At 39.2% G+C, this 10,957-nt stretch overlaps 1 protein-coding gene across 1 annotated transcript in view; it reads right to left on the minus strand.

Moving 5' to 3' along the window:
• Window positions 1-10,957, minus strand: part of man1a1 (mannosidase, alpha, class 1A, member 1) — a 119,169-nt gene that overhangs the window by 62,986 nt on the left and 45,226 nt on the right. The window contains exons 3-4 of the mRNA XM_017431421.3: window positions 6,090-6,205; window positions 51-131 (exon numbers count right to left, since the gene is read on the minus strand). Of these exons, the coding sequence (XP_017286910.1) occupies window positions 51-131; window positions 6,090-6,205 (197 nt within the window). The remainder of the gene's footprint in view (window positions 1-50; window positions 132-6,089; window positions 6,206-10,957) is intronic.

Genomic DNA, 10,957 nt, shown 5'->3' on the forward strand with positions numbered 1-10,957 from the left:
AGCCCGACACAAACAGGCAGCGTGAGAAAACACAACAGGAAGCTTCTTACCTCTTTCCCAGACAGGTAGTAGGCAGACAGCAGACCTCCAACAAACCGGATGTTCACCTCAAACACGGATATTTCTGCATTCTGCAGCAAAAACAAAAAGGGAAAAAAGGGAAAACGTGAGCTCATGCGTTCGGATTTCTCCTCCTGTTGTCACTGAAAACACGTTGTTTCTGGGCTTCCACCGTTCAGACAGATATTTCTGGACCATCTGAACAAACATGAAAGTAAATTAATATACTGTCATGAACTTGACTTGTATGGGTAAAAGGAACACCGTTTTCTTTGCTGCTTGAATATTTTGTTTTTTTATATATGAATGCTTCTGTTAAAGGTGTTTCCAATGTTTAAATGTCCCCAGAGAGCGAAAAGTTTTATACGGTTTGAACTCTTTCTGCCTCTAATTATAGGAAAATTTATATTTGATATCATTTTTAGCCGAACTAGTCCCATGATGGGAATAAGAGTTGGCTGCTCCATTAATTCTGACCAGACTGAAATATTTCTGGGGCTCTCGTGAAATCATGTTACTCGACAGTAAAGGCCCTCTGAGACCCTTTACCTCGAATCAGACACATATTGATCGGTAATAAATTCTGCTCTTTCCATACAGATTTTTAGATTTATTATTTTGTTACAAGCTAACATTTCATCTGGTGACATTTTAATTGGTCTTAAACCAAAAAATAAGGAATGAGAATCAGTTTGGCCTCAGCCAAAGTGAGATTTAGTTCATATTCCTGCAGCGATCAAGCAAAAAAATAAAACCCAAGTCTGCTGTTTTTAAAGCACAAAAATAACAATTAGGTGACTGATTGCTTTTTCCACTGCCTGTAGCAACATGGTTACTCTGACTGTGCTGGATCGATACGTCCTAAATATTACTCCTTGGAGATGACAACAACCGCAGAGAAGGACATCCAAATATTCTTTATAAACATGACTTTACGGGAGAAAAGGCGTATTTTTCCAGGCTGGTGGGCAGGAGTCTATAAGAGGACTTTGAGTGACCAGTAAGCTCTTGTGACTGGTAAAATGGATCAATAAAACAGGTTGGTTTTAGAACCACTGTGGAAGGTGCTTCAGTCCATAAGTAAAGTTATTTACCATTTATTTCAGGACCACTCTCGATCCTGTTGCTTCAGAAGCAGCAGATTCAGTAAAATTAGAGCTTTCAGTCAAGTTACACGTTTCTAATAATGCCAACTGGAGCCGGAGCCGAAAAACACTTGAAATAGTTTGTAATTTCTTTTAAATAAATCAGAATACTGCGTTGGTGATTGTTATAAGCAGGTCAGACTCTGCTATATTAACCAGTCCCTGCAGGATTTCGAGGGCATTTTTTGTGATTGTTGCGGCTAAAATGCCTGATTTCGCGGGGCATTTTCCTAAAAGCTGCTATTTTTTTTTACTAAAATCAATAAACAACCATAACTTTTAATATATAGACAAAAAATACTTCCTAGTTTTGTAATATAATTCCCAACAAACATTGACATTCTCAAAAGGTGCTTTATTTGAGAACTTTGATAGCTTCTAAACTGGGAATAAAACATGGAATGAAACCTGTTCTGTTTCTTCCTTTCAATCCACTGAGGTGTGTTTGATGCAGATTAATTAAATAATGTCAGAAACCGTTCTAATTAATCCACTGACCAGTCAAACTGCCTCAACTCTTTGTAGTATTATTCAAGTCGAGGTTCAAAACTAGTTTATTATGAATGAAAGGTGCTTTATTTGAGAACTTTGAGAACTTTGATAGCTTCTAAACTGACATTCATGAGCATTTCTGGATTGTCCCTGGTCTGCAGGAAGTGACGTCACGTGTCTTCTTCCTGAGTTATTTGGGGTTATTTTGTATTCCACGCTACACAAACCCACAAAGAAGAGACTAGACCCCAGAAACGGTGGCGAATCACTTTAGAAACGATAAATATTGGGTTAAAGATGCGGTGTTTTGGGCAAAGTTGCAAAAAGTTGCGATTTTGCGGGGTTTGCTTGATGTTGCGTTAATAGTTGCGATCGCAACATCGCGTAATCCTGGAGGGTCTGATTAACACCCAATTTGAGCTCAATATCAGTTAAAGTGACTGAATGATAACCATTTTTACGCTTGCTAAGATTAATAACGTGGCAACCATCTTGAACTGAGCCGACTCCAAACCTTAAGGAGTTCTACGTGTTTATCCAATGATTACTTTTTGAAAACTTCACTAAAATCTGACAGTGGTTCATTGAAAACTTTGCTAAAACGACAGACAAACACAAATAAACTTTTCCTCTTCAGTGAAAGAACTGTCAGGTTAAAAATGTGTGACCATACGGCAACACATATTTTGTTTAACCAAAAATATTAGCAAAAGAATTTCATAAAACACAAGTTTAATTCTGTTAGAGTACTCATATTTCTCCAAAATTTTCTGATACAGACAACCGCTCTATACAGCAGAAAATGTCAATTAAAAACATAATCCCTTGAGACTAGAATAACTAAAAAAGGCACATTTTAACTTTGTCGTGCTATTTGTTTAAGGAGCAACAATAGAGTTTATCTGCGTCACACAGTTTTTTGTGAACAGATGAAGTTTTGCAGCTTGACTGACAGCTCTCATAAGCCCCTGCTGCCAAACGGAGATACGATGACGGGCCGGTCGCTGGGAAAACAAATTACACGCCAAACAAAACGTCTCCTGTCATTTTCTTCACCAAGTAGGAATAACTAAACAAATGAGCCGATTGTGTGGTTAATTTGTCTTGATTAAAACTGCATTCTTTCCTCCACCATATTCAGGCTGTTGTAATTAAAGGAGAATAGTTTTTTTTTAATTTATTCTAATAAAAACCGGAGCTTACGAGTTTAGAGAAGTTTCCTGCAGAGGTTCTGGACCGACTTGTTCGACGGACTTGAGGAGCCATCGCTGCTTTAAACTACGGGACGGTATGACCCCATGAGTCAGCATTTCTCTGACATTATTTCACTCCTGAAAAAGCTGTCGAGTCTCCTGATGTTGCAACATTCAGGCCCTTGCAGACCGCACAGGAAACTGACTAAGCAGGGCCTTTTCCAAGCAGAGAGCCAACTGAGGACTTCAGCAAGATGAGACCCTGAGCTAAAAATCAAATGGATCAGACGTGCATCTAATGAGAAATCTTGTGTGACTGGGTGAAAACAGCACAATGATCCAGGTCTTAAACGATATTATTTTAAACAGATCTGACTCTAATACTGACCAAGCTAGGAAAACAGAAGCACAAATCTGTAAATTACAAAATGCTTCTGTGCAATATTTATAAATGAAAATTTACAACTCTAATTTCAAAAGAGTTGGGACGTTGTGTAAAATGTAAAAAACAGAATGCAACAACTTACAAATATTTTATTGGAACGGAAATGGAAAATAGTAAACCTATGAAACACTTAAAACTGAAAAATTTACAAGAAGAAGCCAGATGTGAACCCCATCCAGAAACGCTACCCATGCTAGAGGCACTAATGCACCCCTATACCATCAGAGAGGCTCTCATCTTTAGTGTGGATCCGTCTGTTTGTCCAGAGAAGAGCCTCTCTGATGGTATGGGGGTGCATTACTGTGTCTAGCATGGGCAGCTTGCACATCTGGAAAAGCTCCATCAGTGCAGAAAAGTATCTCCAGGTTTTAGATCAACATCTGCTCCCATCCAGGACTGCTGAACAGCTGGAATCCTCTACAGACAGAATGGGACAACATTCCCTCTAAAACCTCCAGCAGCTGCTCTCCTCAGGTCCAGATGTTGACAGACTGGAACATTTATTTTGGTTTAAACAACTAATACGTGTGCTGCGTTCCAATATGAATAAAATATAGGTTTATGAGATTATTGTTTAAAATATTTTGATCCTTCTTACGGTTGTTGAACAGCAAGGTTCTGTCAATAATATTCACTTAAAGTCAATCAAAAAGTGTGGAGTAAAAGCTTTACGTTGTAGTAGTTTCCTGCTGCAGGAAATGAGCAGCGTATGGCAAAAAACAACGGATTTCCTGCCGATTCAGGGCTGCCTGGGTGACAGCTGGTAAATACTCGAATCAGGAGGATGTACAGCGGGCAGCAGATCTCATCGTCTGTTTGTGGTTGGTAGAAATGATGTTTTCATTAGATCCGGCTGATCTCCGTTCTGCTTTTGAGATCAGACTGGATGCTTAAACTGATATCGACAGACAAAGTCCTGTTTGCAGTCGCGACTAAAATAAAAGCCGAGTGTTTTCTGCCTCTCCTTAATGAGAAGCTCTTACTCCTGAGGACGACTCCAGAATAAAAGCCAACATCAAAGGAAAGGGGCGAATCGTCGTTCATATCTTCATGAGCACATGTTACTGAGCTCATTGGCCCAAATTACCTGAATCCACTTCTGTTTTACCTGCAAAGACTTCAGCTAACATGTATTCATCACACAGTGCAGTAATAAAAGAGCTTTCTTGTTATAGAAAGATTTTAAGCGCAAAACAAGCATCCTGAAAAGGATCAGGGTGCTGATTTAAGCTTTCTCTTTAAGGCAGTAAAGATTTAGACGGTTTGCAGAAATCTGAAACGGACCCAACGGTTTCTTAATTAACACAACGCCATTTTAACAGCAAAAGGCAACCGAGGATGCATTGTCTCTCTGTTAGCAAAATATCTCAGGAGACACTGGAAGGAAAGTAATCATTAATTAAATATAAACATCTACATGTCAAATTTACAGAAGATTAATTAAACAAATAAAGATATCATACAGAAAATTGTTTTCCCTTCTAAAACATTTATGAATCATGATGACAATTAAACCATAATTGATTCTTAGTGGATCCATTTGGGTTCTGAGTTTTATCGACAACATTACGAAGGAACGAAGAAGTCCCCCCCCCCAAATAAAAAACATCTTTATTTGAATGCCACACATTCAGGATATTATCAGAAGTGTCTCAGCACGTTTAAAAACTGTTCAAACAGTTTTTGTTTCAACAGATTAAATGAATCTTGGTCCATTAGCAGCAGAACGTTTTAAAGCATAAATAATTGGTTCCTGTAACAGAAAATTACGCCTGTTTTAATCGACTTACTGAAGAACATACTTCCTAACAGGTATAAAACCTTTACTTGTTAGTTTCATTATGTCCTAATCAATAACAAAATAAAAGCTTTTATTTTTGTTTTAATTGTGTAGCAGGGAAAACAATTAGCTTTTTATTACAAACTGAAGGAGGTATTTATTACTGTAAATATGAACTGCTGTTCATCGAGATGTATTATAACTAGAGACGAGACCGGAAGATGGAAGCTGAAGACATATGGGACCAGCGCCCCCTGGTGGCTAGCTACAAGATTTAAGCTGATTCACACAGTTCTTGCCTTGCTTCTGTATGCGCATTTTTTCAACACGTTTAGTTTCCATTTGTTATTTGAAGCTTAAAAAGCTGCGTTACACTTTGATTGACAGCTCGTTAGTGAGTTGGGAGACTGTAGGCGGGACTTTCTTATTGCCTCGTCTTCCGAGTTCAAAGACTCCGGCTTCAAAATACAAAAACTGGACATTTTGGCTTCAATTCTGAACAACAGTATAAAGATGGAGAAGCTTTATTCATCCTTATTAATTTGGATGTTGTAAACATACAACCTTCATCGAACATTTCAAAAGAAGAAAAAAAAAAAGCCTTTAAAAGTTCTTTCTTTTGTGTTTCAAAATGCGCCAGAAGACAACCGTGTTTTTTCATAAAAAGCTGTCTTGTCCTGAGTAAAAGCTTGTCCTTAACAAGAAGGGGCTTTTAATCTCTAGTGCATTTCGCTGAAATGGAAAGAGAACTGTATTTCTGTGGCTTTGAGTGTTTTTGGAGAATTTAAAGCTTTTTTTGTTCAGATTAAAGTGCCAAATGGACGTTTGTCTGGAGAGGATGCTCAGTACTCCAGAGCTCTGTGTTTCAGTGTTTATTGTCTGAATTGTGGCATGTAGGCGAGTCCCAGGACTTTCTCCTAAATCTTTCAACTCGGCCGTTAAATGACTGCGAGCACACAGACTCGCACACTTACCACATTAAAGTCCAGGTTCTTCTCCACCCACTCTGTAGCAGCATCAAACTCGTCATACATTTCCATGATGAACAAGGTGTCCAGAGCGTCCACAATTGTTGCTCCTTTTATACTCCCTGGAAGAAACAAACGTCACAAAATTAAAGATCAACTATGCATTTCTGCAGGTCTTCTCCTATGTGTCGCACATATGATTACCTTCCACTGCCAAAAGTGGGTAATGTCTGTCTGTTACCCAAGTATCTCATGCATGAAGTCATCACTGGATGTTCCTCTACAAATGATTAACTTTTGGAGTCAATCTCAGCCAATTTTACAGATATCGAGTTAAACTTTGGCATGCTAGTAGCTAAAAGCCGTACCCTAAACATACTCCAAGCACTACTTATTAACCTAATCTTTGTTTAAACCTTTAGCATTAACCGTTGGAGTCAACCTTGTTTGTCTGATAGCCAAATATCTCATGCCCCACTGGGTTGAGTTTAATAAACCTTCAAGGACTGCTAGGCCTTTAATTTTACACCAGAAGTTACAGAAACGAAAACAGACAAAAATCAGGAGAGTAAAAAGTTTTTTTTTTCAAATGCTAGAAGCTCGTCATCTTTCCTTCTGACACCAGATGTTGTCTCAAACTCGAAACAAAAGTACTGAAAAACCAGTAAAAGTTACAGAGTTGATGTTGGGAGGTCAAATAAATGATTCAGCAGCCAGATGGTGAGAGGTAGCGATTATCAGCTCTGATGAAACATCGGCACTTCTGCTCATCTACAGTGATTAGAGTCATAGCAGGAGGTAAGACACACAGACGCACACAAATCATAATTTCTGTGCACTCATTACCCAAAACCACTAACAAATCCAACATCTCTCCAACACGGTAGTCTGGGTCTGTGCCAAGGAGCTTGATAAATCATTCAGCGTGCAGAGAGCTCCACAAAGCTTTTAGTCCTCTCGTGCTTGTTGCAAACACAAAACCTCAAATGTAGGAGCAATCTGACCACCTACAGGTGAGAAAGGCAAAGATGGAGGCAGAACATGGCAATCAGTAATACATTAGTGACAGGAAGCAGATCTGGAGAAAGACAAGCTGGTAGTTACGAAATAAAACCAAAACTGTGAAGTAAAACAGCTATAAAAGCAAACCAAGTCGAGAAGCAAAGTAGACTAAAGATAGAAAGCTGCCACTCGGTTGTAGATTTGTTTCTTTAATTCTCTGTGAAGATTCTCCTCTGACTCAACAATGAATCATCAGCTTAAAGCACAAAGTACCAACAGTCTATTATCATCAATAATGCTCCACTAAGAAGGGAAAACATTTGATTTCTTTTTAAAACTGTCAATGTGAGACGTCATTTCAGTCTAACAGCGATGGTTAAAGGTTTGTGAACTCTACAGGCTTCAAGACTCAAACAATTATAAATGGTAGGAAAAAAGAAGCCAATAGGATAAATGAATATAAGGTCCAGATTCTTTGGATGTTATTTTGCATCTCGTGTCAATAAGAATGAGTAGAATTAGAAAGAGGCGTCTCTTCAGTACCATCATTTAACCTGATTTCACACAGATCAGTCAAGGTGGGAATGAGCAACCGTCGTCAGACTTTATTGTCCTGTTATTAAAGCAGAACAGCTCAGAGTCCCTTCTTGTTTAAACGAGGATGGACAGGTGGACAATCGAGGTCAGGCGGAAGTCTCCGTGGACTGCAGGACGAGTGAGATGGAGGAGATGATCCACTGTGGTGGGGAACAGCCAAAGTATCTTTAAACTGTGAAGGTAGTCACAGAGCTGAACGGATGAGAATGAGTTAAACGGAAGGTGGAAGGATGATGATGTCACCCCACTAGATCTGAGTCCACAGTGATACGGTGTTAAACCACCACCGATGGGTCTTTAAGATTTACGAGATGGAAACAAAGTGGTTCAGTTTTTTCAATCCTCATGCAGGAAAAGCTGAACGAAAAGATTACAGTTTGGAGATTGCTTTATTTGTTGCCAACTGTCTCATACCATTTGTTTTGGTTTTAGGTGCAAACAGGCATAAAATACTAAGAGCAAAAAAAACCCACACACAACAAGCACAACAAGCAATGCAAATATATACACAGGAAATGACTATTTACTAGGAAATGCAAATGGAATGCAGTGACCAGAGCGGGGTAATAGTTCGCTAATAGTCACATGTTCTGATGCGTGACTGGTTTAGTCCTGATGGACCTCAGCATCTGAAAAAAACAAAAACACAGGTGCACCAAAACACTGCTATCCCTGACAATGACTGGACAAAAGATTCTGTATTATACTTTATTTTAAAGAGAAACAACAAAGAAGAAAGTCTTGGAATGGTTAAAGAATAAAGTTAAAGTTTTACAATGATCAAAATGGAGGAAACTAAGGCCTTGTCTACATGAAAAGGCTGTCCAGTTAACACAAAACCTTTTCTATAGGTGTCTTTATACACATGGAAACATAAAAAATGACCCAAAACGCTGTAGTAGTAATTCTACCAGGGCTGTACGTGGTGCTGCTGCAAAAATACACCAACAACAGGAAACATGGAAGAGGACACCCTCAGGTCATAGGTTAGATCAGAGTTAGGGCTATCAATTTAATTTATTTATATAGTTTATTATATTTCCAAGCGAGCATTAATCAGATTAGTTCCACCTGATACAAAAAGCAGAGAAGCAAGTCATGAGTTATTTTACAAAGAATTACCAAAAAGCAACGAGTGTTGATCATGACATAAGTGAGATTAAAAGTGAATAAAATAAAGACTAAGAATGTCTCTACTTGAGATGACATTTATTGAATATTACAGGAAATTTTGCCAGGTCTTAACAGACGGGGTTTAACCAACCAATTTATTGTTCTTCCTGTTTTTAACTGTCTGACATTTTCAGTCAATGAAGCCTGATGAATGAGATGTTGTCCTGTCAGAGTGCTTCCTTCCTTCACGCTGATCGTCCCGCGTCTATCTGAGAGTACATGCATGTGAGAGACGGCCACACTGACCAGAATACTGATGGAATAAAATAAAACACAACCCTCATGATTAAAGCAAGGTTCACGAAGGTAACGCCATCAGAAGAGGAGAATAAATCTGAATTTATGGTCACACACTTAAATGTTGTCATACTGACAAACTGTGTATTTACCTAAATCTGTCAGAAAAAAAGATATATTTTCTTGCCAAAGTAGCTTTCATCTTGATGATCTGTCTGCAGTAATATAAGTATATATATATATATATAAATAGAAAACTGCCAGTTAAATATAAAAAAAGATGTGTGCTAGATTTTGAAAGAAGAAATTGTTATTAATGTAAAAATAAAAATTGTAAGCTGCAGACTTTTATGCTAAGCTAATGCTGCTTTAGGTGAAATTGAAAGATAAACCTTTAAAAATAAGTTTTAACTGCTATCTGAACCATTAATTGTTGCATCAAATGTGTAATGATGGGTGTGTATCAGTCACTTCAAACTTCAAAATATCTCATATTTTATTGGTTTTTTCCAGTTTTGGAAAGATTGTCATGCACCAAAGACATGACAGCATCCCAGCCTTTTCTCTTTTTATGCATTATAAATAATAATAAACAGGCAGATGGGTTAGACATAAAAACAATAACTACAGCTCAGATATGCCAGTGTTTACCGGTTCCTCATAAGTCATCACCAAACATATCGGGAGGCGAGGTTTCAACATGTTACGGGCCACTCAGCGAAGCTCCTAGATGTGTAAATAAAGATCTGTGATGTCAGGAAGCTTGTTCAGGGTCACAGTGGCAGAGAGACAGAAGTTTTCCACCAGATCAAGGATTTGTGTCTCGGTCCAGATGGAAGGACTATAAAAAAAACCTCAAAAGGATTCAGTTGAGGTCTGTGAGGTTGGGAAAGCAAAGTCTGATGATCTTGAAAGTAATGAGGATTTTGTTCCAGACTTGAGCGTGGTGAGGCAGCAGATGGCTCAGCGGCGAGCGGCGTCTCTAACACTTCTGTTCTACATGAGTAGTATCGGAGGAGAGGAGTCGATAATGACTCGAGGAAGAAGACAGGACAGCCTTGTGATATTTACTACAGGAAGTAGGCTCGTTATCGTGGGAGGATAATCACATTTATAGGAATTATTTGCACAGATTTGTAAACCAGAGCTTTTGCCCATCATTTTAAAAACAGACAAAACATTTTCATCCTGGAATCTTATTTTAGAGTAACAGATAATGCTGTGACGACAGTATCTGGCTGTTTTTGTGTCTGCTTAACTCTGCACACCTTTTCTCCTACCAGTGTGACCACCCTGCATCAACTAGATCCTAAAAAGAAAACATTCCCATTTTGTTACCCTTACTTTTGTCTCAATTTTCTCAAAAATGCTATGGTTTCTTATAGGAGTCCTATATGGAAGTAGGAGGAAACACTGGAGCAGACCCAGAACTTGCTGGGGAGATTATATATCCTCTCTGGCCAGGAACATCCTTGGGATCCCTCAGGGGAGCTGGAGAGCGTCGATGGGGAAAAGGATCTCTGAGTCTCTCTCCTGAATTTGTTGCCTCTGCAGCCTGACTACAAATAGGAGTCGATGGATGGACGGACGGACGGACGGACGGATGGATGAAGAGACGGACAGATGGATGAATGGACGGGGAGACGGACAGACGGACGGACGGACGGATGGATGAAGAGATGGACAGAAAGACAGATGGATGGATGGAAGGACAAAGGGACGGACAGATGGAGGGACGGACGGACGGACGGACGGACGGACGGACGGACGGACGGACGGATGGATGGATGGATGGATGGATGGATGGATGGATGGATGGATGGATGGATGGATGGATGGATGGATGGATGGATGGATGGATGGAC

This window comes from Kryptolebias marmoratus, linkage group LG19 (assembly GCF_001649575.2).
Source record: "Kryptolebias marmoratus isolate JLee-2015 linkage group LG19, ASM164957v2, whole genome shotgun sequence".
In the NCBI taxonomy this organism is placed as follows: Eukaryota; Metazoa; Chordata; class Actinopteri; order Cyprinodontiformes; family Rivulidae; genus Kryptolebias; species Kryptolebias marmoratus.